The 27,279-nt window shown below is 41.1% G+C and overlaps 2 protein-coding genes across 6 annotated transcripts in view; both read right to left on the reverse strand.

The window, feature by feature from the left end:
• The window catches only part of med12 (mediator complex subunit 12), a 42,403-nt gene extending 41,759 nt beyond the window's left edge, over nucleotides 1-644 (reverse strand). For all 3 annotated transcript variants that reach the window (XM_053515383.1, XM_053515375.1, XM_053515366.1), the window contains exon 1: nucleotides 357-644. In XM_053515383.1, coding sequence (XP_053371358.1) covers nucleotides 357-455 — 99 coding nt within the window. In that variant the 5' untranslated portion in view covers nucleotides 456-644. The remainder of the gene's footprint in view (nucleotides 1-356) is intronic.
• A 4,358-nt stretch (nucleotides 645-5,002) lies between these two features.
• Nucleotides 5,003-27,279, reverse strand: part of wu:fb13g09 (ATP-binding cassette sub-family C member 5) — a 39,423-nt gene continuing 17,146 nt past the window's right edge. For 2 of the 3 annotated variants that reach the window (XM_053480103.1, XM_053480111.1), the window contains exons 12-29: nucleotides 27,147-27,271; nucleotides 26,955-27,027; nucleotides 26,603-26,806; nucleotides 22,716-22,877; nucleotides 22,364-22,469; nucleotides 22,074-22,258; nucleotides 21,572-21,718; nucleotides 18,804-18,933; nucleotides 18,556-18,709; nucleotides 16,643-16,771; nucleotides 15,297-15,483; nucleotides 14,997-15,086; nucleotides 13,571-13,763; nucleotides 13,191-13,350; nucleotides 13,002-13,080; nucleotides 8,181-8,294; nucleotides 7,228-7,392; nucleotides 5,003-6,276 (exon numbers count right to left, since the gene is read on the reverse strand). In XM_053480103.1, the coding sequence (XP_053336078.1) occupies nucleotides 6,169-6,276; nucleotides 7,228-7,392; nucleotides 8,181-8,294; nucleotides 13,002-13,080; nucleotides 13,191-13,350; nucleotides 13,571-13,763; nucleotides 14,997-15,086; nucleotides 15,297-15,483; nucleotides 16,643-16,771; nucleotides 18,556-18,709; nucleotides 18,804-18,933; nucleotides 21,572-21,718; nucleotides 22,074-22,258; nucleotides 22,364-22,469; nucleotides 22,716-22,877; nucleotides 26,603-26,806; nucleotides 26,955-27,027; nucleotides 27,147-27,271 (2,511 nt within the window). In that variant the 3' untranslated portion in view covers nucleotides 5,003-6,168. The remainder of the gene's footprint in view (nucleotides 6,277-7,227; nucleotides 7,393-8,180; nucleotides 8,295-13,001; nucleotides 13,081-13,190; nucleotides 13,351-13,570; nucleotides 13,764-14,996; nucleotides 15,087-15,296; nucleotides 15,484-16,642; nucleotides 16,772-18,555; nucleotides 18,710-18,803; nucleotides 18,934-21,571; nucleotides 21,719-22,073; nucleotides 22,259-22,363; nucleotides 22,470-22,715; nucleotides 22,878-26,602; nucleotides 26,807-26,954; nucleotides 27,028-27,146; nucleotides 27,272-27,279) is intronic. The other variant, XM_053480121.1, reaches the window with a different exon arrangement.

Raw genomic sequence — 27,279 nt, forward strand, 5'->3', positions numbered from 1 at the left:
TAACAAGCCGAGTGTTTATCTTGACAAGCACACACACACACACACACACACACTTCGATGTTAGCAAGAGAGCTAGTTAAAGCTAATACAGGTCAGTTCTGGATTCAACGTTTGTATAAACACTGTGTTTGAGAGATTATTATATACAGATTAACATTAATAGTTAGCATGTAGTTAGCAAGGCCTGTGGAGCTCTCTCTCTCTCTCCGAGTGTGTGTGTGTGTGTGTATATATATATATATATATATATATATATATATATATATATATATATATATGCTAGCTAACACACTATGGTATTTTCTTTGTGCACACTTTATATTTTCTCTCTCTTCTCAACAAAGAAACACACTGACCTCTTTCTGCTTCGGGTCTTGGGGATAAACATCCGGAGGACCGAGTCTGGGTCGTTTCAGTGGCCGGTGCTCATAACTCAACATCCCGAACGCAGCCATGGTCCCAGCGGCATAGCAGCGGCCCCAGGCTCCCTGTCTGTCGGTCTCAGTCTGTCTCTCTGTCCCCTTTTCCGCTTCACGACACGGATCAATCCCTTTCTCAGTGTTACTGCTCTGTGCCAACCGTTTTCATCCAAGCCCCGCCCCCGGCAATACTATTCGTTGATAAAGAAAACGGGCGTACCCCGTCTGTACATTTTCGCTGGGAGAGGATTCTGGGTTTTTATATCCAAGCCCCGCACCCGGCAATACTATTCGTTGATAAAGAAAACGGGCGTATCCCGTCTGTACATTTCCGGTGCCAGATGATTGGGGGGTTTTCATCCAAGCCCCGCCCCTGGCAATACTATTCGTTGATAAAGAAAACGGGCGTATCCCGTCTGTACATTTCCGGTGCGAGAGGATTGGGGGGTTTTCATCCAAGCCCTGCCCCCGGCAATACTATTCGTTGATAAGAAAACGGGCGTACCCCGTCTGTACTGTATATTTCCGGTGCGAGAGGATTGTGGGAAGACGACTGGCAAGTCAAAAGACCCGTATGTGTTGCCTAGAGAAGAGGTTTTTTCTCTCTCTCTCTCTCTCTCTCTCTCACTCAGGGGCCTCAGCTTAGTGGATGGAAGGATAAATAAATGCGAGTGAATGAAGCTCTACATGAGTGCTGATATTTATTTTACAAACTATTACAAAAACATTCATATTCTCTAAATATAGTTTTTTGCAAAGATATGGAGTATTCTTTCTTTAGTTCTTCCAATACAAATCCCACTTTCTTTCTTTCTTTCTTTTTAATAGTATTTAAAAAATCTGTTTATCTATGTCTGTCTTTCGAGATTCGAGAAATTTTCGAGATTAGCTCTGTTTACTAGCTCTGTTTTTCGTTGCACGTCCTTCCTAGAACACCTTCAAACCTGGCAGTAAAATTCACTATTTGATGGTCTGGATCCTGGGGATGAATTCTCGATGCACAATACTGGGAATGTCAAAAAAGGCAATAAGCATTAACGACGAGATGATGGGCTCTTCCATTGAGAAGACTCAGGGTTGCTTAATCTCGGGGTCGTACCCATACACCATGGAAATGATCCTCAACATGGAGGACGGGTCGTCCACAGCATGATGACATGATGAGTTCTCGGCGGACTTTCACGAGATGTTCCTTCTGCTCCTGGTTCAGCAGCCTGGTGACGCAGCGCATGTTCAGATCACACGTGAGCACTGCCTGGACTGTTCCGTAGGGCACACCGACAATGGCAGCAGTGTTGTGGATTGTTCTCTGATGATCGTCTTGCACAAGTTGCTGAATGGTTTTAACATTCTCGTTGTCTTACAGTAATGTTCAACCACTGTTGAAGTGCGCATGGCACTCAAAACACCTTAAACGACTTTGACACAAACGACTTAAACCTTAAACGACTTTTTCACGTTCACTTCTGTCCATGATGAACTAGCAGTCTATGGTCAGAACAGGAGCAGTTGCATAGCTACCAGTGTACACAGGATGATGTTTTTTGGCACACTTGGTCATGTCTAAATTAGGGAGAAAATTAAAAAAAAAATCCCCCCAAGAATTGGCTAAAAGTGTGTGGACATCGGGCGAAATTTCGTTTTATTCTTCTTCGTTGTTTAACAGCTTTTGGAATCAAATAGGTTGCATTACTTGCCGGTAAGACTTATTCCTCCAATTTTCCAGACAGCCTGTCTTAAAAACATCTAATGCATCCTTCCCTGATTGTTCTGTGTCTTGACTCTTTGTCTGCTTTATATTGACACCTTCCAATGCCACCCATATGCTTTTGTCAACCTCAAATTTTATTCTCTTTATACCACATTTTTGATATTTTATTAAATAACATATTATAAGTTTTGCATGTCTACATCTCCCAAACAAGCTGGTGTCTGCTATCACCACGGCAGAGCCGCTACAGTACAGTACAATGCCTGGACAAGAGAAAGAGCTCCGCACTAACATCTTTAGCTCTAATTACAGTTTACATTCATCATGGCATTGTTTCAGAAACTGTATGCAATGTCATGATGCCACTTTACATCTAAAGTTGCATTAACCAGTTTCAGTTGAGATCTTGCATTGATACCGGGAAAGTCAAACCACCCTGTAACACATCCCAATGACGTTCAGTGGGGTTAAGGTCTGGACTCTGCAGGGATCAATTCATGTGTGAAAACCGTCCCTCATGCTCCTGGACTCAATTTAAGCCTGACTTACCTTTGCATTGTCGTTCTGGAGTATTCTCGTTAAAAATAATCCACAGATGTGATAACCTGGTCAATCACTACATTCAGGTCGTCAGCTGACTTCATTTTATCACCACATAATGTTGCTGAGCCTGGACCTGACCAACTGAAGCAACCCCAGATCATAACACTACCTCCAGAGGCTTGTACAGTGGACACTTAAGTAATCTCTGATCATGCTCATTCATGTTTTTTTTTCCCCTCCAATCACAGTTCTTCCATGAAGTTGACAGCACACCACTATTCTTCCATGTTTTATTAACATGTTGGACAGTTCTTAACCCAATTCCAATCTTTTCAGCAATCTCCTTAGTTGTTTTCTTTGCTTAAAAAGACCAATAATTTGAGCATTAACATCTTTTTTCTGACCACATTATTCTTTAAGAAGCTACTCACTGTATTGGTTCAGGGGTAAAACAATTGGTGCCAGCTGAACCGTATTAATCAGTTTAGTGTCAGGGCCGTGTATAAAACATTGCCTGCTCACCGGCCTCTCTTAAAGTTAATAACAAAGCTCAAGGCTCTGTTCTGACTGTTATAAAATGTGGAAATAAATTTGATCAACTTGACAAAAGATCTAAGCAGTTTCAGTTGCGGGAGGTCCGGAGCCTATTTAAGGGGACATGAGATGAGGACACTGACACACTACTGGGAATTTGGAAACATTAATTAGCCTAACCTGCATGTCTTTGGATTGTGGAAGGAAACTAAATTACCTGGAGGAAAACCCACCAAGCATGGGGAGAACATGCACACTCTATGCACACAGACCCGAGGAGGTGGACCTCCTCCCGAGGCACAGTGGCATCGCACCTCCAGGTGCCACTGTGCTAAGCACTAAACCACTCACTTACTCACTCATCTTCTATACCGCCTTTATCCTGTATTCAGGGTCGCGGGGACCTGGAGCCTATCCCAGGAGACTTAGGGCACGAGGCAGGGTACACCCTGGACAGGGTGCCAATCCATCATAGGGCACACACATACACACACCTACACACCCTGCGGGCAATTTGGGAACGCTAATTAGCCTAACCTGCATATCTTTGGACTGTGGGAGAAAACCGGAGTCCCCAGGGGAAACCCACCAAGCACGGGAAGAACATGCAAACTCCATGCACACAGAGACGGGAATTAAGTCTGGCCGGGAATCGAACCCGGACCCTGGAGGTGAGAGGCGGCAGTGCTAACCACTAAACCACCGTGCAACCTACTGTATTATTGTACTCAATTTAATAAATTGCTATTTTGATCATAACAAGAGACTTTAAAGGAGGAAGTTTCACTTAAACAGGTATAAAGGAGATGTGTGTAATTGTGGCTATTATTAGATTTTTGGATCAATGGTGCAATAACAATAAATCTGAATCTAATCTAAATAGTCATGTAACATTATACTTTCTGACATGGGGAACCTCATAAAGACTCGATTTGTGGACGTTCCTCAACATGCAATTAAACTATAAAGGGATAAATATGCAGGATGTTCACAAACATATAAAGAAGTGCTAGTGTTGACATGGACATGCCATCGTTAATTCTTTTTCTCTAACACTATGGCTGGTTACACTTCACTCCCCTACATATTATATATTATAAGCTGTTCTGAATAGAGATAGTCTAATATTTACTGATTTCTGTTTAATTTGTTTCATTGAACTTATGTTTAAATGCTATTTTGGATTATGCAACATAAACCATGAAGGAATATACCAATCAGACATAACTTTATTTTAATATGTTGGTGTCGTTTTAAGAAGTGGTTTTCACTCTCTGATTACCGAACAGTGAGTGTATTTGGCTGACGATGAAAGAAGTACAACTCCAGCCATGACGGGTACTCACGCTAGTCTGACATAAAGTACTCTGTTGTGGAAATCCTTCAGAAAGCATGATCGAATTGAGATCTGGGGAATTTGGAGGGTGGGTCAACAACTGTGAACCCTTCGCTTGCTAAGCCCCATAAGCAGCAGGCTGTGATGTGCTGGGTGTTCTGATACATTTCTATCATAGCCAGCGTTATCTGGTGAGAGGATCATGTGTTCTCCCAAGGCTTATCAATTATTATTCACCTGGCAATGGTGTTAATATTTGGCTGAAGTCATGTCAAAAGTATATGTTGAAGTACAGTATATACGGTATTTGTGCAATAAAAACAGGATGATGTAATATATAATAATACCTTTAATCAAAAAATCATTTTTATAACAAAAGTGTAAAATAAACACTTTGATACAGCAAGAAACGTTCAATACGGGTTCAATTCAACAGTGAACAATAAATCATACAACAACAATAAATCATACAGCACGTAGCTTTTGTCCTCAGTCTAATTAAACATTCAGCTTCCATCAAAACCTCTCCCGGAGGAATATCTGAATATCAGAGCATAGCAGAGAAAAAAGAACACCTCCTGCATTATTGTCGTGTGATTGCAGACACCTGCACATGTGCAAGAGTATTACCTCCGAAACTGCAACAGCTACTGAGATTAGACAGAAAGAAACACGTTTACAAAAAAAAAAAAAAAAAACTTGTGCAAGTTGCAGATGTCAGGTGGAATTGTTTGATTTTATTTTTTACAGGATTCATTATGGCTTGCTGTGAGAGCCTCTACAGACTCCGCTCATCCTGAGAGGGCCGAGTCGCTTAAACGTCTTGATTTAGCAACCACGTGTGGAGAACAGAGCCGAAAAAGGAGGACAGCGCGAGGAATCATAAAGCACTCAAGAAAGCTAAAGCTAAAACCCCAGCTGTATGCTTTCCCATCACCCAAACGCAGACACTGATTGCACAACGCATTAGGCACAACATGAAGCTTATGAGCAGAAATAAACCCTCAGAGGCATACTCCGCTGCTTTGTAGTGCTAACTTAAATGGAATGACTGACCTGTCTGTTTCTTTTTTTCCCTTTGTTTTCTTTACAGACTGCATGTCATCTTGTGCATTACTGCAGCTTTTACGAAGCACCGCATGTTTTTTTTTTTAATCTCTCAAGTATTTCAAAGGCCATTGCTCATTAACACTGAAAATAAATATTTTTTATGTGCAAAATTTGCTACTGCCTGCATTATAAGAACATTATTTGAAAAACTTTATTCCATACTCAGCACAAATGCCCATACCTGAAATTGTCCTCATTTCTTAACATAATTAAAAAATTCAAAACAATAGAAATTTCTCCTAAAACATTATTAAAACCGAATGCAAAAGTCTATAAAGTTGTAACTGAGTCACAGTTATAGCGCACTAATAATAAAAAAAAAAAACGATCATTTTTCCCGAGCCAGTTGTGAGCTGGAATACACTGAATTTAGTCAGCGCTGGACAACACTGAACAGTAACACTGATCTAATCGCCCAACAAACGTTCCCTTTGTCCAGGAGATTTATTCCGCGAGGCGAGGTTTGGTAGAGCGCTCGGTCTTGTGTCCAGTCCAGCGGCGTGTCCAACAGCTGCTCAAGTTCTCTCCGAATGGACGACATTCCTGTTCGCTGCCTCCACCATGGCACGGAAACACGAGTTCTCCTTCGCCAGAAGATTTGCTGGGGTGTCGAACTCCAGGATCTGTCACACACAAAGGAAAAAAACAGGCCGTAAAGAGGTCAATAACTGATATGCATTTTGGGTGGTTGCACATTCTGTACACAACAGTGACAGTGACATGCAGGTTCGGCTAACTGGCGTTCCCAAATTGCCCCGTAGTGTGTAAATGCGTGTGTGAATGTTGAGTAATCCTAAATTGGGAATAAATACAACGGTAATCACCACTGGCCTCTACTTTCCCTAGCTGGACTACAGATTTTCCCAGATGAATGGATGAAGGATAAAATATATATAATTTAAATATTAGCGTTTAAGCTTGTCTGGGGTTATCTTTTTTACCCTATTCGATTTCAAATACTGGTAAACAATGAAAAAAAACCCCCAAGATTGCCAAACAATTGTTTTTGGCAATTTTTTTATTTTTCCAGATTTTCTCCCTAATTTAGTCGCGTCCAATTCCTCCCCGTCACTAGGGGGCTCCATATTAAGGCTACTACTACCACTCAGTCGGGAGGGCCGAAGACTATCATGTGTTTCCTCTGAACCACGTGACGTCAGCCGACCACATCTTTTCACACAGCTTACTCACGTACCGTTGGGGGCGGCATAACACACTCTGAGGACAGCGCTATCCGCTCCTTCCGCGTGCGCGAGCTCACAGATGCCCCTGATTGGCTGTAGAGCCGTGATTAATGTGGGAGCACTAAGTACCTCTCATCCCTCCCCTCTGAGAGAGCTCGGCCAATCAGCTCTCTCTAGACCTCCGGCTGCGAGAGGTTACAGCATCACCCGGGAATCGAACTTGTGATCTTCGTGGAGTTATCATTTTAAAGAAACTTTAAATTTTCTCCATGTAAGGCTCAGAAGGTTTCTATTTCAGAACATTTTCCAGTTGCCACAATTAACCAAGCTGCCTAAAAAAAAAACTCAACAAAAAAAATGATAAAAGAGTAATTGGGGAAGCGGACTGACCTGACCCAGGTCGAGCACCAGAACTCTGTCACAGCTGAGGACAGTATTGAGGCGGTGAGCGATGATCAGGGTGGTACAGCCACTGAAAGACGTGCGGATGGTCTCCTGAATCAGCCGGTCTGTCTCTGTGTCAGTGGCAGCTGTTGCCTCATCTAAAACCAAAATCTAACACAAACAGGTTCGAATTAAAGACAAGAAATAATGCATAGGATATAAACATTAAAGGAGCTGTTTGTAATGTTAATGTGCCCCCTGCTGTTTGAGAGGTGAACTGCAATACAAACAAAGTAGGAAATATGAAGTAAACAGAAGCCATACATTTATGCATAACAGAAGATTTAAGCTATATTGTATAATAATAATAATAATACTGGAAAAAAGTACAAAGTTCCCTAACTAGACAATTTAAATCACTTTACACCAGATGATAAAGGAGTTATTTATGTTCTGTTTATGATCTTCCTGTCTTTTTCCCCCCACACCTTCTTCTTTGAACAATTGAATTCCCAGCATTCCTCGACTTTCAGCCATGTGGTGGCAATGTTTCACTATTTTCTCCATGCTGAGATTTAGCACAAAACTCCAGATGTGTGTGTGGTAGAGTCATAAACAGCCTTTAACTTGCAGACAGCAAATAAATCTATAGGTAATGCTACAAAACAGCACACGGTAACAATTTCAGATGGCCAACCCTGGAAAGTAAAAAAAGATCCCACCCAAAAGCCTATGAGTAGCTCCATGTAAGTCGATGTACAGCCATAATGTCGCAATATCTTTGCCGATCGACCTTCCTGTTGTCTAGCAGCCGAGGACATGTGTTTTGAATCGCACATATTCGTGTGGGAGGATATAAAGCTACGGGCTGGTTATGTTTCCTGCCTAAATGCTCTCGTGGGACTGTCGGACTGAGCCTGAGCGCTCATAAACAGCTGTGCGCAGGTGAGTTCTGGTACCTTGCTGTGTCTGAGCAGCGCTCTTGCCACACACAGAAGTTGCCGCTCCCCTACTGAGAAGTTCTCGCCGTTCTCCGTCACCTCGGAGTCAAAACCATGAGGTAACTGGCTCACCTGCAAGCAAGATGAACACAGCGTTTAAAATCAGAGTGAAAAACAGGAAACCAAAAACCAACACCTCATATCCGTTATTCGTCCAAATGATTCATTGTCTCTTTTATTAATATTTCAATTGCTGGTGCATCATGTACAGTTACTCAACTGTAAATGCAATCATCATGCACCTGTACATAGAAAGAGCATATTTATTATAATTAATGCTCATTACATTGTAAATAGTATATCAATTTTTTTTACTTTACCCTTGTGTTATTGCAATTTTTGCTTGTTACTTCTTTGATGTATGATCTGTGAACTGGCTGCTAGATCCATCCATCTATCTATCTATCTATCTATCTATCTATCTATCTATCTATCTATCTATCCATCCATCCATCTATCTATCTATCTATCTATCTATCTATCTATCTATCTATCTATCTATCTATCATCCATCCATTATCTATCTATCTATCTATCTATCTATCTATCTATCTATCTATCTATCTATCTATCATCCATCCAGTATCTATCTATCTATCTATCTATCTATCTATCTATCTATCTATCTATCTATCTATCATCCATCTATCTATCTATCTATCTATCTATCTATCTATCTATCTATCTATCTAGTAATTAATTATTATGTCATCACCCTTAAAGACATCTGCATCCACTGAATTGTTCTCACCCAATAAGTGCACGGCCAATTTTCCTCTAGTCATCCGAGTTCATTAAGATCTTCCTAATCTTCCCAAATTATTCACTCATCTGGGTTCATTAGGATGCAAAATGCAAAAATGTTCTCGTCTCATTTGAACAGTGTTGCCTAAAATCTACAAAATCCACTGCATTTAATTACACCGCATTTCTGTAAAATCCCCAAAATGTTAGCGTGCGCTTTATTCGAGCTTGTTCTATGAATACCTTTTAGACGGAACGGCAAAAATAAAGACTTCCACGCTGTTTGCATATCACGTCAGGTCTTTAGTACTTAATGCTTTCTGTCGTTAGCTGTGTAAACTCCCAGAAGCCATTAGAGGATCCAGAGGTACATTTTTACTCTCATAACTATGTTCCTTTAGTAGAAAACCAAGGCCAATTTTGGGCTGACAGACATTCAGCCACCTTTACATTAATCTTATCGAAGCTGAACTACTGCCAGACACTCGATTAGGCCGAGGTTGGGTTGCCAGATTTGGGCCCGCGTTGGCATAGCTGTTTTTGTGGGTCGTTATTAAAAGTCCTCTTTTAAACCTGTGTCCCAAATCTAGATCCAAAATTATATGGGAATTATGTGAGCACGGTGGCTTAGTGGTTAGCACTGTCGCCTTATACCTCCTGGCTCCGGGTTCGATTCACTGTCTCTGTGTGCATGAGGTTTTCATGCCTGTGCTTGGTGGGTTTCCTTCAGGTACTCAGGTTTCGTCATACAGTCCTAAGACATGCGAATTAGGCTAATTGGCGTTTCCAAATTGCCCAGAGTGTGTGTGTGTGTGTGCCCTGTGATGGATTGGCACCTTGTCCAAGTCTCCTGGGATTGGCTTCAGGCCACAACGACCCTGTATATAGGATTAAGCGGTATAGTCGATGAGTGAGTGAATAATTGAGTGAGCTTTTGGGCCAAAGTCAGTTGCATTAACTGGGTTAGCGTTTTCTGATAATTCAAGATCAAATTCAGAAGAGTAATCCACCTGGCGGTTATAATTCTCCTATAACAACATGCTTAATGTTTCTTAAAATTAACTATTTTTTCCCTAAGAATTACAGTACTGTACAAAAGTCTTAAGCCACCCCTAATTTCTTCATAATAAATGAATGAAATCATTAAATTAAAGAAATGGGAACAAATGTTTTGCAAAGTGCCTAAAAATTTTATTTAAAAATCAGTTGTTTATGTAACACCTTCAGCCTCGTTTCCCCTCTCGTCTGTTCCAACCACTCAGCACTCAGCATCACCAGTATACTAATCACCGGCCTGAACATCTGTCATCATCTGCACCTGTTTCTCACTGGTTCATGCCTTAACTTGATGTTTCTATGCGTGAATGATTCATCTTATAGGTCACTGTGTGCCTCACTAACAAAAACATCCATCTGAAAATGGTCTGAAAAATCAGAGGCAAAAAAAAGTCCCTTAGGGACCTGGAAAACTATTCCTTAAGACTACATTAAAAATACAAGAAATTTTGGCTTGTTAAGAAAAAAATAAGAAGAACTTAGTGGTGGCACAAGACCTTTGCGCAGTACTGTATGTTCTTGTGACATTAATAACTATTTCCATTGAACAGCTGCATGTTGTTTATGCATCCTAACCTTGTACGAAACTCCCACATACATCAAAGATCTGAGAGAAACTGTGGCCTCATTTAGCTTTTCTTTATTTAGAAAAACAACAACAACAATGATGTCTGACGATCTGCCTGCATTTTATATAATCAGTGTTTTTAATTAAACAGAGAATTAAGACCATGCACTAATGATACTTTTAAGAATACTAATGTTAGTGATTGCGAAATGAAACCTCAATTGTTTGTGTGATTTAACACACACACACTCACACACTTGCATCACCATTGAGAATGTAAATGAATCATCAAAAAGCCATAAAAACATGGGTAATTTTGTTCTTTTCGGTTCCGAACTTCCAAAATCATCAGTAATTTCGAGAGTAAATGCGGGTTTAGTCACTTTAGCAATATACTGTGCATTTGGGTGAATTTAATTAATCGATGGTGCAATTTCCAGATATTAATCATTTAAATGATCTTTAAAAAACATTTTCCGGTGATTGCAAATTCTCATCCGCTGACTGCACAATTTTCCTCCCATGACCTAACAAAACCCCGTCACCAACACAAGCAGGGAAAGAGGAACGGATCTGTCCTTACACATGACTAATGGTGTGATCAGTTTTGGTCTTGGGAGCTGTGAACTCCCACGTTCATTAGTCATCTAAGAGCGAGTATAGATTCAGTGCGACTGGGTTCATTAGGATGCCGAAAGCAAAAGTGACCCAACATTAGTAATCTATTAAACCTTTAGGAGATTTAATCAGTGTGGGCTAAAATCTACAAAAAACATTGCATTTGATCAAACTTTTAAAATATATCGTCTTCATACTGTTTTATGTTTTTTTCCTGACCACAATGACACCCTGATCCCATCATACCCAAACAACAACACGAAACCCACCAAGCACACAGAGGCGGGAATCGAACCTGTACCCTGGAGGGGCAAGGCAACGTGCTAACCACTACACCACCTTGTCACCTACAAACATAAACTAGAATTAGCTATTTGCTTTTGGTTGATTTTTTTTCCTGTGGTTGAATTTTCAACCACAGCGACTAAATTTACCCAATAAATGCAAAGCCAATTATGTTCTTTTAAGCTCAAAACTTCCATTGGTCTTCAAACAGCACGTATGTTGACATGCAGTACAACTTTAGCATCATTAGAACGCTCAAAGCAAAGATCATTGAGGATAAGCAATCAAGCCTGGCTGGTGATTTGTACAAAATCATGTAAGTAAAGGAGCTGTTTGGGATGTTTAGAGCCTTTAGATGTCTGACAGGAAAAACGAAAAAATGAATACACTGATGAGCCTTGGCATTGACTTCAAACTATGCTCATCCTTTTTTTTTCCAAACGAGAAGGATGAGCGGCTCTGTTCTGGTTGGAGACAGAGCTGATTTTTAGGGCCAGAAAAACTTAATATGGAAGAACCTTTCGCAATATTACAACCCATAAGTTTTCTAAAATTAAGACCATGCACTGATGATACTTTTACTAAGAATACTAAGATTGGTGATTGTGAAATTAAACCTTAATTGTTTGTGTAATTTAACACTGAAACTAATGAAGGGAATCACCAGAGATCACCCGATACGATATTATCACGATACCTACTATGCTGTAGGTGTGATTCAATTAGTATTGCGATTCTTTTTTTTTTTTGATTTCCCCCCGATTTTCTCCCTAATTTAGTCGTGTCCAATTCCTCCCCGTCACTAGGGGGCTCCCACATTAAGGCTACTACTACCACTCAGTCTGGAGGGCCGAAGACTATCACGTGTTTCCTCCAAATCGCATGACGCCAGCCGGCCACATCTTTTCGAACTGCTCGCTCATGCACCATTGGGGGCGGCGTAACACACTCGGAGGACAGCGCTATCCGCTCCTTCCACAGACGCCCCTGATTGGCTGTAAAGCCGTGATTAATGTGGGAGCACTAAGTACCTCTCATCCCTCCCTTTTGAGAGAGCTCGACCAATCAGCTCTCTCTAGACCTCCGGCTGCGAGAGGTTACAGCATCACCCGGGAATCAAACTCGTGATCTCCGGATGATAGGGAATAGTTTAGAGTGCCCCACCTGTAGAATTTTAGAGGAACTGCACCTCTAATGCAAACATATATGAATTAAAAATGTGATAGTAAAAAAAAAAAGAAATAGATTTTCGAGTCAGTGTGGCGATACATGTATAATTCCAATGTGTAATTGAATCGATTTTTCCTCTCATCTCTAACTGAAATGATTTCGATATCATTATTTCAAGTCCAGAAACACATACAAACCTGTGCAGTCATTTATAGATTACTTCCTCCGATGTTTCCAGGTTTGCTCTCTCATACCTTTTATATAGCTGTAATAAAACAATCAGGAAACAAAACTGAATGTAATTTGTTGAACTCTGCACCTGAGCTCTGCTCACTCACCATGTCTTTGATATGCGTTTTCTCCAGCGCCTCCCACACCTGCGCGTCTGTGTACTGGCCCCATGGGTCAAGGTTTGACCTGAAGACAGGAATTTGAAAAACTGAAATACAGTATGCTGTACCAGGATGTCATTCCAGGCATGAGCACGTGCATGCATGTCTGAGCTGTGGCTGTGATGTAAACAGTACCTGACAGTACCAAGAAAGAGAACAGGCTCTTGGGGGATGACTGACAGCTTGCTTCTCAAGGCTTCCAGGCCTATGTGAGCGATGTTGACACCGTCGATGATGATGGATCCCCCGCTGAGCTCCACCAGTCTGAAAAGTGCTACGCCGAGTGAAGATTTACCTGAGAAAACCAGAAGGCAAATCGTTTACTTACCGACATCAGTGCTAATCAAAACGTACACTACGAAGATCTGATGCAAGACTAGTAACAGATCAGTAACGAGTTTATAACTTGCGCCGAATGATGTAAGCACGGATGAGCGGAACAGGATCTTGAAACAGCTTCATCATATTCATTGTGCTACAAATCAGCAGTTAAGACCTTACCGAGATATACACACCTGAGCCAGTCCGACCGACGATTCCCACCTTCTCCTCTGGGAGAACATTAAAACACAGGTTCTTCAGCACCAGGGGCAGGTCGGGCCGGTAGCGCATCTCCACATCCTGGAAGCTGATGCTACCTTTCTGTGGCCAATCAGATGAAGGGATAGAGGAGTCTTTGACCTGATCAGGTTCCTCCATCTCCAGGTTCTAAACATGCAAATGTCACAAATTTGCTTTTAAAGGATGCACAATTACATTTTTAATCATTTTTATACATTCAGATTAGTGTGTAAATGCAAACAAAAAACATGAGGGGAAAAAAAATTACTGTTTATTTGATATTTTTGTATTGGCTGGAGCCTAAACATCCAATGAGATTTTCTCCCTAATGTGACCTCATATGAGGTATTCCCTCCTCCAGCTTGTTGCTCAGCTCTTCAGTTCTCTGGTGGAGAATGGCTTAGCAATAACTCGTTTACATAAACATTTGAATGCCACCAGTGTTTAGAGAGGAGTCTGAGGTACAGGGACAAACAATGCATTATCTCAGAGATATTTCAGCTGCAGTGTCGGCACACTTAGGGGACCCATGAGACCTGTGTTAAACTATGTTCCAATACATGGGACCTTTAGAGATTGGAATATACCTGCTATTTGCATATTTGTATGCAAGATGGCTGACATGTGCACTATCCATTTGTGTAGTGTTGTGTATTAACTACATTACTACAAAAGGTACGAGATATTCTTTACAGAGTATTTTATATGACTTATGTAAAAAAAAAAAAGTTGATGCTGAAAACAGAATGTTTAAAGATGAAAGGACAGAAAACTCAACATACGTAGATACAACTCATGAAGTCCTTGATGCCAGTTAAAAGTGGTAAAGAAGCAAAAAACATAATCACTATAAATTGTTTTCACATCCAACCATGCATCCATCCATCCATCTAGAAACCTCTGTAGACCATCTAGGGACTGTGGAGGCCAATGGAAACCCACCAAGCACAGGGAGAACATGCAAACTCCATGCACACAGACCCTCGGTTCAGGAATCAAAACCAAGCCTTAAATAGTTTTCATTACAGCCTAATTATCATATGGTAGCTGTTTGGTAGTTGCTTTTCTGGACATCTGTAACCCAGGTATTGTCTGTAACTGACACATACTGTAGTCTGAGATACAGCGTTTTACAAGATTTACTGCTTATATATATATATATATATATATATATATATATATATATACTGTATATATATATATATATATTAAAAAAAAGTAGTTAAAGGTGGAGAATCACTAAAATGTAGAGATGGATGTTTCTCTGCAGTGTGTCCTCAGACTGTAATGAGCCGATGGCCTCTGTATGCCATGCTGTTCCAATACCGAACTTCCCTTTCCGATACTAAACACTCTGTTCCTGTTTGTTTGTGCGTTTACCTTGATGTAATGATTGATCCTCTCCACCGATGTAAATCGAGCCTCCATTTCAGACAGAAGTCTCACCGTGAACTGAAACAGACCGGTCAGCTGGAATAGAGGTAGAGGTCACAGTCGGTCAGAAACACGTCCATATTAAACCAAATTAGCTTAAGATGTTTCTTGTTCCCAAATGCAAATCAAATACTGTCTACATCAAGATTTTATAATTACAAAAGTAACCAGTAAGTATATTACTATCATACTGGGCAATTACTTCAATGTAAATGTGTATATCAGTGTGTTTTGTGGGCTGAACACCTGCACGGCATAGGAGATGGCCAGACCGGCGTACGCTGGAGAGATGTGTCCGTGCATGATGACGATCAACAGAGCCACGACCGAGGTAAGTAAAACACTGATAATGTCTAAGCGCACAGCAAGCCAGCGCATGGCACAGCTGAACAGGTAGTAGGCAGCCTGGTTAGTGTCCAACAGATCTTGAAATCTGGGCAAACACACAAAATGCCTAATAACATTTTGTTTCTTCCCTATACGCATGAACATTTTTTTTATATCAAACGATTTTCCAGTCACAGAAAATATTAATTTTATTATTGAACATATTCATTTAAAACTATTTCAATAGTAGTCACAGTATCTTCTTGTCGGTCTTACAGCTGCTCCCATCGAGGCATCGTCACAACGGACCATCCGATCCACACACAGGTTTTATGCTGAATGCCCTTCCTGACGCAACCCCTTATATTTTATCCGGGCTTGGGCTTTATCCGGCACTGCAAAATGAAACATCCTTGCTCACTGAAGCATCAGTCTAATCAGGCTGTGGTTTGGGTGTTGGGTGGAAACTGATCCCAGTCCTTCCGCATGGCAGGCAAGAAACCTACCGCTGAGCCACCAATGCCCCAATCTACAACTTATTTTAGTGGGCATTTGTGGCTCAGTGGTAGGTGTCTCGCCTGCCATGCGGGAGGCTCAGGTTTGGTTCCCAGCCAATGCCCAAACCGTAGCCAGTGGATGTAATGCTAGTTCCAAGCCAGGATAGAATGGGAGGGTTGCATCAGAAAGGGCATCTAACATAAAACCTGTGCCAAGTTGTGTGTGGATTGGATGGTCCGCTGTGGCGACTTCTTGATGGAAGCAGCCAAAAGAAAAACACCACCAACATGTCGTATTATATTTATTTGCTGCAGCCATTATAACTCTTCATTTTCAAACTTCTTAACCACACTTACCCTGAATCAAATTCAAACATGCTAATTCATACTGCTGTAAGAGCATAGCGATTTTTCACTGTAACTATAATAACTGAATTTAACTATCAATAAATTGACTGTGATGTCTACAAGCTTTTTTTTGTAAATTGAAATGTGCAATCTGACCTAAACGTATGCTCAAAACTAAGGCATTGTTAACAGTTTCTTTTACATTTAGTGTCATTTAATAGTGTTACTTATAGAGTGGGCAAAAGACAAATAAAAACTCATACAAAGAAACATATGTGCATATACAGTATGTAGGTATAAGTCAAATACACATATGATATAAAATCAATAATCAGTTTTTATATCTGGTGCATATATCATATAAAGTGAAATTTTTTTATATCTTTCATGTTAAGCAATGTTAATATGTAAAGACCTCACCTGTGAAGAAAGTCTGGTCCTCTGCCATAAGCATGGATAGTGGACAGACCCTGCAGGCTGCTGGTGAGGTGAGAGGTGAAAGGCGATTGGCTGATGTTCTCCAACCTTTTCAGTTCACGAATTAGCACCCTTTTGGAACAGAGGAAAAAAAAAAAAAACTCTGGAAAAATCTCACATCTCACCCCATCACCATGTCTCATAAGTCCCACTATATTCTCAGGACTGAAGTGTGAACGATCATAGCCGTCCAGCTGTATGTGACAGGTTAGTAACTTATAAGATGGACACCCACAGGGGACAATAAGTGTGCTGCTGAAGGCTTCCAGGAAGAGGCGATGTCATTGCTGAGACCTCAGTCCTAATTTATAGGCCCTTTTATAAGCCCTGCCACTTCAACGCTAAAAGCAGCAGGACAGCAGAGCCTCGGCCTGCAGCGATGTGAGAGATGGGCCTTTATTGGCTAAAGGTGGGCTGATTTCTACTTTTAGACACGGAATGAAATGGGCAAAGGCTGCAAATAAAAGAACTGCTGTGAATCATCCTTTTTCTCATTATAGGGATTGGGATGAGAACGAGGGAAAAATGGACAAAACATGAAAAGGATAAAAAAAAAAAACCCTGCTAAAAATGATGTGCTTTCAGTTTAGAAAAGAGCTGCTTTTTTGGGGAGTTCATTTAAAAATCCATTATCAGCGAGTAAACAGTTTGGAAAATTAAGTTCAGCTGGGTTTACTGCTGCCAATTTTTTTCATAATCTTCCATTTATTACCTATATTAACTTCATCATCAAAATAACTAATAAAACAGATAATAAAAGGAAATATAATATAATATATACTGATGTGCAGAATTATTATTATTTTTTACATCAATTTTTGGTTTTCCGTTTACAAAAGAAGTGCCAATACTTTTGCTTGTCAGAAAATCCAGATACGTTTTTTGAAATTAGAAACGTCCCAATACTATGCGATACCAATTTGCATATTGAAATCTGATTAATTCCTATATTTTATGATGCAATAAACATTTACTTCTATACAGTACAAGACCGGGTGACCTTTTAACCATTTTTAAGTGCTGTCTGCACACACAAATAGTTCTGAGATCTTTCGTATGTGCTCCTAAATCTGATAGACATATATCTGATACATGGTCATGTGATATGACCAAAACTCTGAATTAAACATTGTGGACTGTAATGTAAACACAGCCTTAGTTAAATTCCTTTGGATGGAAGTTAATTTCTCTATTGTACCTCTTTATCGTACTGCCTCTCGCCGAAAATGTCAGGAAAGGAGGTGAGGGAGGAAAAAAACGCACAGGCAAAACTTTATGCAGCAGTGTGTGTGCAAAATAAAACATGCTTGCTCACTAAAGCATCAGTCTAATGCAACTCCAGTTAATGATAGACACATACACACTGTGGCGTGAATACTTACTGAATATACACATCACTGAAATCATTATTACACACACGAATTCTGTGTTTGTGCTTATTCTTATCATCCCGTTTACCGCTTGAGTGTTTATATAGGCTGTTTATTACCAAAAGTACAATTAAAAAATTTTTAAGAAGCAAGGATCTGTGTATCCGTGATCTAAAAGCTGTGATTCATCTAAGTGCATTTAAAGAATTATTCCTTACCATAGCCGGCTTTGCTCTATTTCTGGGTCATGTCTTTAGGGACGTAGGATGGAGAAATCATGAATGCATGGATTAAAGTATTTGGATGCAACCCACACATTTCCCAGGGTATTCTCAAGGTGTTTCAGTCTATTACAGTTCCATAATCATTTTCCCAGGCTCTTATTTGAGGTCTGAATTCCAAAAAAAACCCTACTTTTTAATAAGAGACCCAACTTCCTTGATCAAGGTCCAACCTTACATTACACATAAGCCTGTGACGCCTGACCTGGAGATGCGATTGATGATGTAGAAGAAGGCTGCAAGAGGGAGGATGGAGAACAGGAACCATGGGAAAACAGCGCTCACCACTCCAAGACAGAAGAGCACGAATGTCATGTTCTGCAGCAGCAACTCCATCTGAACAGCCAGTCGCACATCCACTGCAACGAGAGTGAGGAAATCAGCGTGAGCCTAAAACATCTCTATCTAGATGACAGGGGGTGAAAGGGCTGGGCGGGGAATTCTCATACGAACCTTCATCGATGTCTTTGGAGAAGCGATTCAGGATGCGTCCCAGGGGAGTTGTATCAAAGAAACGCATTGGGCTGAGGAGGAGAGTCTTAAACAGCTTATCGTGGAGAGCTGAAGCTGCCCGCAAGGTACACTGTAGCACACAAACATGCATTCATTTATTAAAATGCATTATAGTGCAACTGCTAACAAATTCACAATGCAAACAAGAGGACAAAAATTCATTAAAGAAAAATAAAGTCTTGTAAACAGCAACAGGCCACAAAGACACAACAAGGGGGCGGGCACAATCCCAGAGCAAAATGCTGGTGGATTGTACATCAATGTACACGATCTAACAATCATTTGTCACACCTAAACGTTTTGTTTCATTCAGTACTGTATATGCAAAAATAAAATATTATACTGTAAGCAGCCACAACCCAACAGTAAACACATACATAAAAGGCTCTATAACATCTATTCATTAAAAACGAGCAACAAAACTTGTGCAATTTATTTATTTTCTTTTTCACTAATATATAAAAAAAAAAGACTCTAAATATTTCCACTCCCATAGCTGAGAAATTAATAAACATTACGGGTACATGGATACAAAAGGACATCAGCTGTCCATAAGCTCCCTATTGCACTGTCAGGCCTATTTAATGGGAAAGAAGGTTGCGAGGGACCCACAGAGACATAACACACACACAAGCCCTTTCCCGCTGAGAGCCATAGCAGTGGACAGATAAATGGATTTAGCCTGCAGGCAATTTCAATTACAGAGCAGAGAAAAAAAGCCTAGAAGACACACAGAAGATAAAATGAGAAAGCTGGCCAATTAGCAAAGGCCATTCCAGTGTAGCAATGAAGCCTTATTAAACAGCAGAAGGAAAACAGGATACCTGACCTCTGGTAATGATTGGGGAATATAAATTTGAGTTTAAAGGTCTATTGACCCCGCTGAGACACAACCAAACAGTCACTGTGGTATCAATGTACCACACACTGTGACCCACCTCTAAACATTTGAAAAGTGTACCAGTGTAGCTACAATGGCACCTTGAAGAGGGTGGGATATATTAGGAAGCAAGTGAACATTTTGGTCATGAACTTGATGTTTTGGAAGCAGAAAAAACAGCCAAATGTAAGGATTTGAATGCCTCTGACAACCCTGACAAGGGTCAAATTGTAATGGCTGTAAGCTGGGTCAGAGCACCTGCACAACTGCTGCTCCAGTGATGTTTCTGGTCTGCAGTGGTTAGGACCTACAAAAAGTGGTCCAAGGAAGGTAAACTGGTAAACTGGCAACAACCGGCCACTGGAGCGAGGGCTGTCCAATGTGGTCCAAGCCAACAGAAGGGCTACTGTAGCTCAGATGGCTGATTAATCCTGGTTCTAATAAAATGTTGTCAAAACACTCAATGCATTACAGTTTGCTGCCTATGGGGCTGAGTAACTGCAAACCAGTCAGGGTGCCCATGCTTACCGGTGTCCACCACCAAAAACATCTACAGTGGGCACAGGATCAATGGCACAACGTGCCATATGCCTGATGAATCAAGTTTTCATCATGTGGACAGCCACCAATAGTGGTCCACTTAGATAGCTATCCAGGTGTGCTTGCCTGGAAAAGAGCACTTGGCACGATGGAAAGAAGGTGAAGCCAGTGTGATGCTGTGGGCAGTGTTCCGATAGACAACTTTGGGTTCTGCCATTCATGTGTATGTGTCTTTGACACGTAACGCCTACCTAAACACTGTTGCTGTCCATGTACACTCCTTCATGGAATTAGTATTTACTGCTAGTAGCCCCTTTCAGCAGGATAATGGATTAAAGGTTTGCTACACAGTTAGCTAAGATGATCAAACTAACCTGACAGGATTGTGAAGTTAGATTTATAAAGGTTCATTAACCCGAGCCTGTTAGCACACATAAGCTAACCTGACAGGATTGTGAAGTTAGATTTATAAAGGTTTATTAACCCGAGCCTGTTAGCACACATAAGCTAACCTGACAGGATTTTTGTCAGAGCTTTAATGTCATATTCATAATTGTTTATTTCATGTGTTATTCAGTCATTTCTCTCTTGTTGGAATAAACACATTCTTTCTCATGCGGGATAATATTAAATGACATGATGGGTTTGAATCCATTGCTAATCAGTAAACTCTGTGGAAACAATTCCCTACCGCCTGTGTTTACCTCAGACTTTTTTTCTACTGGACCTCTAGCTGAGGAAGGAGCACTGATTGGTTCATATTTCTCATGTGATAAAGCATCTAACCAATCAAAGATGAGATAGAATTCTCATAACCAATTATAACACAGAAGGCGGGATTTATTGGAAAACATGGAAAATCTAATCTTAAAGTTGGAAAAAAAAAAACCTTCTTCTGCTGGTTTCTGCTTGCCAAAGAAGTTTAATGCAGTTTAAATGATTAAATGCACATCTTATAGGATCAAATTATTTAAAAATAAATGAACCTGACATACTTTCTGAGGAGACATTTCAGTCAAATTGTCTTAATCTTTACTGCTAAGGCCTGCTAGCTGGATAATGCTGGATATGCAAGCATCTGATTTCTGCTCACAAACCTTTGAATGGTGTTGATTAAATTGGGGACACATACAATTTAATTAACTGTATTAAAATGTTTAGAACTCGTAAAGAATTCTGGCGAGACGGTGGCTCAGTGGGTAAACCAGTATAGACGATGAGTGAGTGAGTAGAGAATTCTTCTGCTGTCACCAGAGTGAGACATGAGACAACAGACATAAAGTGTTACCTTGACGAACACGACACCTCGAAAAGTCTTGAGGAAGAGCGTCACTCCCATGGACAGGGCATAAATGCTGGAGTAGTACTGAACGTAGGGGTTTAGGCGCATACTGCTACTCGTCACGCTCTCGTTCCCCTGGAATACTGTTATGTTCTAAACACACACACGCACACACACACACACACAAATCCCAAACTCAGTCATGTTTACAAAAGGCAGCGTCAAAAATAGATAGTACCGGCATCTGGGCTGTGATTCTTCCTCTGAGAAAATTATGTTCATTGTGGCATTGCTAATTAGCGCTGGGACTGATGTTCACTTTTGCCAAGCAGCAAAACACTGATTTGTTTAGTGTTATAAAAAGGCACTGAAAGATTTTTTTTTTTTTTCCTGATGAAATGCAAGCACTGTTAACAGCGATGGGTAAGGGAGGCAGTTATGGCCTTATAATGGCTCCTACAATCTTTCTGTTCTTATAACACTAGCTTCCCAGCTGAGGCTCACTCACCCCACTGCCCTGCTTGATCCAGTGGCTGAGCCACCAGTTACTGAAGGCTATGCTGCCTGTGGTCAGGATGAAGAGCAGGACATTGATAATGAAAGCCAGGGGTCCTCCTGCAGCCTTGATGTAAGTAGCGTAGACAGCCCAGGTGACCGCCCCTTGGCCCTTCTCCTCAGCCTTCATGAGCTGGTCTGCGGGAAGGAAATGAAAGTGTATGGAGAAAAGTGACTCACACATTCCTTGACTGAAAAGTCAGCTAAGCATACCGGATTATTGTCAGATTCCACAGCTCTCACCTCCTCTTGTACTCTCAGCGGGCTGCTTCGCTGCCATACCCATGACAGGAGAGCATAGCGCTGAGTCTACCCCTTGCTGGTTTTTCAAGTTTTTCCACACTAGGTTCTGAGAAAGTGAAAGAAAGGCAATCAAAGTATGAGCTAGATTTTTCGACAGCTAGAACAATGAGTGTTATGTCATTAAAGGGGACGTGGACAAGGTCTTATACAGTAGGTACTACACTCATAGATCAATGACCTCATAAAATATAGACGCCAGGAATGAATTAACATTTCTAAAACAGCAGCCTTTGCAGGCCACGCTTCATGAATTGTGAAAAAGTCTATGTAAAGCACTACAGGAGTGAGTGACCTTGTGGTTTTCTCCAGGCGTGGTGGCAAACTGTACCTCCTGCTGTACACTGGTGAATAGCGTCGCATAGTCACGACCTCGGGCCATCAGCTGGGCATGCGTGCCATGTTCTGCAATCTGCCCGTCCTTCATCAACACCACCTCGTCGCACTCGGCCAGGTACTGCCAGAAAAGAGATTTAAAGCGAACATAGTGAACACGATCGATAAACAGACGGAAGACGGCGGATATGAGAAGGCTTGCACGGATAAAGTTTCATAACGTACTATAATGTCCCTCTTGGGAAATCTCAACCAGAGGAATATAGAAAGTCATTAAAGCCAGTGTGTAATAGAACGACTACCTAAAACTTTAAAGTAATATTTTTCAGTGCGAGTAGTGTATGTGCAAATACCTGAGAGAGGAAAATGACCCCAGATACACTCTAAGGGCTGCTGTTGAACTTTCTAATAGCTATTTTTCTTCCATTTTGTTCTCACCAATTCCCAACAACTAGCTAACTCTTGCTAAGTCACATGAGACAGCTACCAACCTGTGGCGGGGCAAACACATGTCGCCTCTGAGACACGTTATGGAAAGTGCTGTCTACCCTCTTCCACATACTGTACATAAGATCAGAAACGTCCTCAAATAGCTAGTGTTGTTCTGATTAACAGCAGAAAGAGAGAGAGAGTAGCTGGTTAGGTTTTGGTGGTCAATAAAAATTTCTGAGATTTTTTTTTATAATAAGTGTGGTGGACGTTCAAATCAAACCAGGACTTTTGATTGTGCAGAATAACAAAAACACCGGACACCAGAGCCTCCTTCGCATTTAAAAAACACTAGCCTCCCAGGAACTCCTTTAATAGATCAGATGTTCAATTTGCTTAAGGCTGTGTTAACTCAAATAACCACTCTTGTTAGTTCAAGAATAAAAATCTAATCCTAGAATGGACAGACTCTTTAAAACTGGACAGCAGGTCCTAGACAGAGTAAGTGTAAAGTCTGAGTCACAGCAATACCAATATGATTCATTCAAATCGCAAATAAACCTGTGATTAAGCTAGTTCTGGTATTACTAACCCTGGAAATTCTGTACTCACATCCCCAGCAAAGACAAGCGATCCAGTTCCAATGGTAGTTGTACGTGGCCAAGCCGCAAAAATCCCTCCACCATGTTTTCAGATTTAGCAGTAATGCCTTGGATTACCAATAGTTCCCATTTCTCTCTACACTTCCTCTTTCTTTCCATTTCTTTGCCACAGGTTAATCTTTCCTTTGCCCTTTCTGTAAGATTTATTCTCTCCCTAGAACACTACAGCAGAATTTAACCTAGTATTTATTCTCTGGAACCTTACACAACGGAAATACACTGAGATAAACCATTTGAAGAGTCACACTGAAGTGGAAGCAAATGTACCTAAGGCATTCCTAATTCATGGCCATAATAGCTGGAAATGGTACATCCTTCATTTAAAGGTCTCGTATTTGACTTGTATTTTCTTTAACAAGTTAACACAGGTCTCAGAGCTCTCCCAAAGTGTTGTATGTGTGTGTGTGTGTGTGTGTGTGTGTGTTAAAGCTCCAGTTAAAGTTGTGCCATAGATAATGCATCTCCTTTGTTTCACTCCTGCTACGAACGCACCATTTCAGTGTTTATGTAAATGAGCTAGTGCTGAGCCACACCCCTTAGTGACCAGCAGAGCTGAGCAGCAAGTCAGGGGAGGGGCTCTTCTTATATGAGGTCACAATAGACAAAAGGTGTGGATGCACCTTCTAATTCCATGGTCTTTCCAGATTTTTATTCCTTTCTACATATTTTGCATCCTAAATATGCAATAATCTCATTTGAATGGTTAATATTGGGATGTATCTGCTACTTACGCACTGTAAATCCTTCATAATGGCTCTAATCTGAGGTGCTGTTTGTTAATTGGTGATTTCTGAGGCTGGTAACTCTAAATGAACTTCTCATCTGGTAGCAAAAGGTCTGTCCGAACCTTTTACTGGCACTGTACAGTATGTTTTATGAATAATTAATGATATTATTCTTTTTTAAAAGTAACACTGTATTATTGACTTTTGAACTTTTCCTATAGTAACAACTTACACAGGGACTTGTACAGTAGACGTTCCACATGAATAGATTTAAAAATGTCTGTTATCCTTGCTATGAAGTTTTCTGCAAAGGCATGTTTTATTTAACACCAGTCTCCAGAGTCCACAGACTCAGCACTTTATAACAGACAGAAGTAAGAGCTTTAACTTTAAGCTATAGCTGTAGTTTTCATACAAAATCTGGAGAGAGGCTAGTGAGGGAGAAAATGTATATAGCGGCTATAATGCGAGTGATAAGAGAATATAACCTCTTTCCTGTATGGTCCATGATATTAGAGAAAGAGCACTGTACGTACACTGCCCGGTCAAAAAAGGTTCCAGAAAGATTGGGCTGCATATGGGAAAGAGACCAACTCAATTGTAGAGATTTAAAATAACTGGAACTGGGTTAAGCACTGTCCACCACGTTATTAAAACCTGGAAGGCTGATGCTGAACTGTCAACCTTATAGATTTTTATAAATCATGGAGATCACTCTAACGCGGATGCTAGAAATCACAGCTATGATTAATAATGAAAGTAAAAGCATACACACACACACACACACGATGTGATGCAAACTCTCAGGCTTGGGACTTAACAACTGTGTGGCCATATGAAAACAACTTCTTAGTGAGACTAATAAAAAAAAAAAAGGCTTCAGTTTGCATAAAGATTGGACTTTGGGTCATGGGAAAAAAAGGTCATGTGGTTGAGCCTATTCCAGAGCAATGGGCAAGAGGGGAAGTGCATGAAGCGCCGCACCTGTCATGCATAGAGGCCAAAGTGCAAGCCTCTGGAGGCAATGTTATGATCTGGGGTTACTTTGCTGCTCAATATAGTTATGTGGCAATAAAATTAAGTCAGCTGACCCCCTGAATGTACTGAATGACCAGATTAGCACGCCTATAGAATTTTCCTCACTGATGGCACAGGATATGCATATTCCAGGACTCTTCTGGGAGCATGAGGAATCATTTTCACACATGAACTGACCACCATGTTGTGTCTCGTCGCCATGTATGGGAGTGTGCAATTTCTTTGTTTTTGCAAGACAGTCTATGGCCTGGGTGGCATAGTTTTTAGCAGAGTTGTGGTTAAGGGGTTCGAATCCTGTTTTCACGACTGTGTGCATGGAGTTTGCATGTTTTTGGCAGGCTTGGTGGGTTCCGTTGGTGTATTCCAGTTTCCTCACACAGTCCAAAGACATAAAGCTAACTAGCATTTCCAAATTGACAATAATGTGTGAGTCAGTATATGCATGCTTCTTCCCTGTCATGGATGGCACCCTGTCTTTGTGCCCTGAGTCCCTTGGGGTAGGCTCCAGGCTTGTCGCCATCCTCTGTAAGCGGAATTGATAGCGAGTGATTGAGTGAGAAAGTGAGTCATGTTTTGTTCTTTATTCTCTATAAAATGTATGAATTATAATTGCTGAAAATTACAATCTATACACTCACTCACTCACTCTCACTCACTTAGCGTCTATACCGCTTTCTCCTGTATACAGGGTCATGGGGGCCTAGATATACGGTAATCATAGGTGTTCATTTTGACCCAGTTAAAGTGGTGGGCATGTTTCTGATTCATTTACTTCCTCACGATGATCTCCTATAGTGGATCTGACACTTGTTTGATTCTCAGACACTTTTTTTCCCCTTTACAAGAACTAATGATGCAAGAGCGTACAGCTGGCGAGAAAACAAGTGCACATAATTGCTCAGGGTCCTTAGGGAGCTGTGTAGGACAGCAACTGTTCCAGATAATGTCACCAACCATGGTCTAGTACACTTACCCTCTTTAAGTGAACATACCTGGAGTTGGTGTGTAACAAATATAACGGTCTTTGCTCCAGCTGCACTGCGAATGGCACTGTGGAAGAGATGGGAAGCCACGTGCGCGTCCACGGCGCTGAGCGGATCGTCCAGCAGCAGGATGGCTCTGTCACTGTAAAGCGCCCGGGCGAGACTCACTCTTTGTCTTTGGCCCCCGCTCAGGTTGGCTCCTCGTTCCCCAATCTAGATACAGAGTGCCAATGGATGTTTCACTTACACAAAATTACTCCAGTACACAAGGGAACAGCGGCGAATAACAATTAAGTGGCCATAAATTTCAATGAACGTCATATTATGACAAGCCCAGTGACAGCACACTCAGCCTCATTACCTCGGTCATGTCGCCGTAAGGGAGCTCCGCGATATCAGGAATTAAACAGCAGGCCTCCAGAACAGCATTATACCTGAAGGGAGATTAGGGAAGTCAGAGCCAATTTGAATTTATAGTCTTACTTATACATATCTCAATCTGTGCACACAAGGCATTGGTTCGCCCAAGCGGAATCGACACAGCGGGTCTTACTTTTCCTCCTCATAATCTTTCCCAAACAAAATGTTCTCCCTCAGGGAACTGTTGAGGATCCAGGCCTGTTGTGCGGCATAGGCGAAGCCCCCGTTTGCAGCCACCGATCCCCCGAGTAAGGTCATCTGTAGAG

The sequence above is a fragment of the Clarias gariepinus genome, chromosome 2 (assembly GCF_024256425.1).
Source record: "Clarias gariepinus isolate MV-2021 ecotype Netherlands chromosome 2, CGAR_prim_01v2, whole genome shotgun sequence".
NCBI classification, from domain to species: domain Eukaryota; kingdom Metazoa; phylum Chordata; class Actinopteri; order Siluriformes; family Clariidae; genus Clarias; species Clarias gariepinus.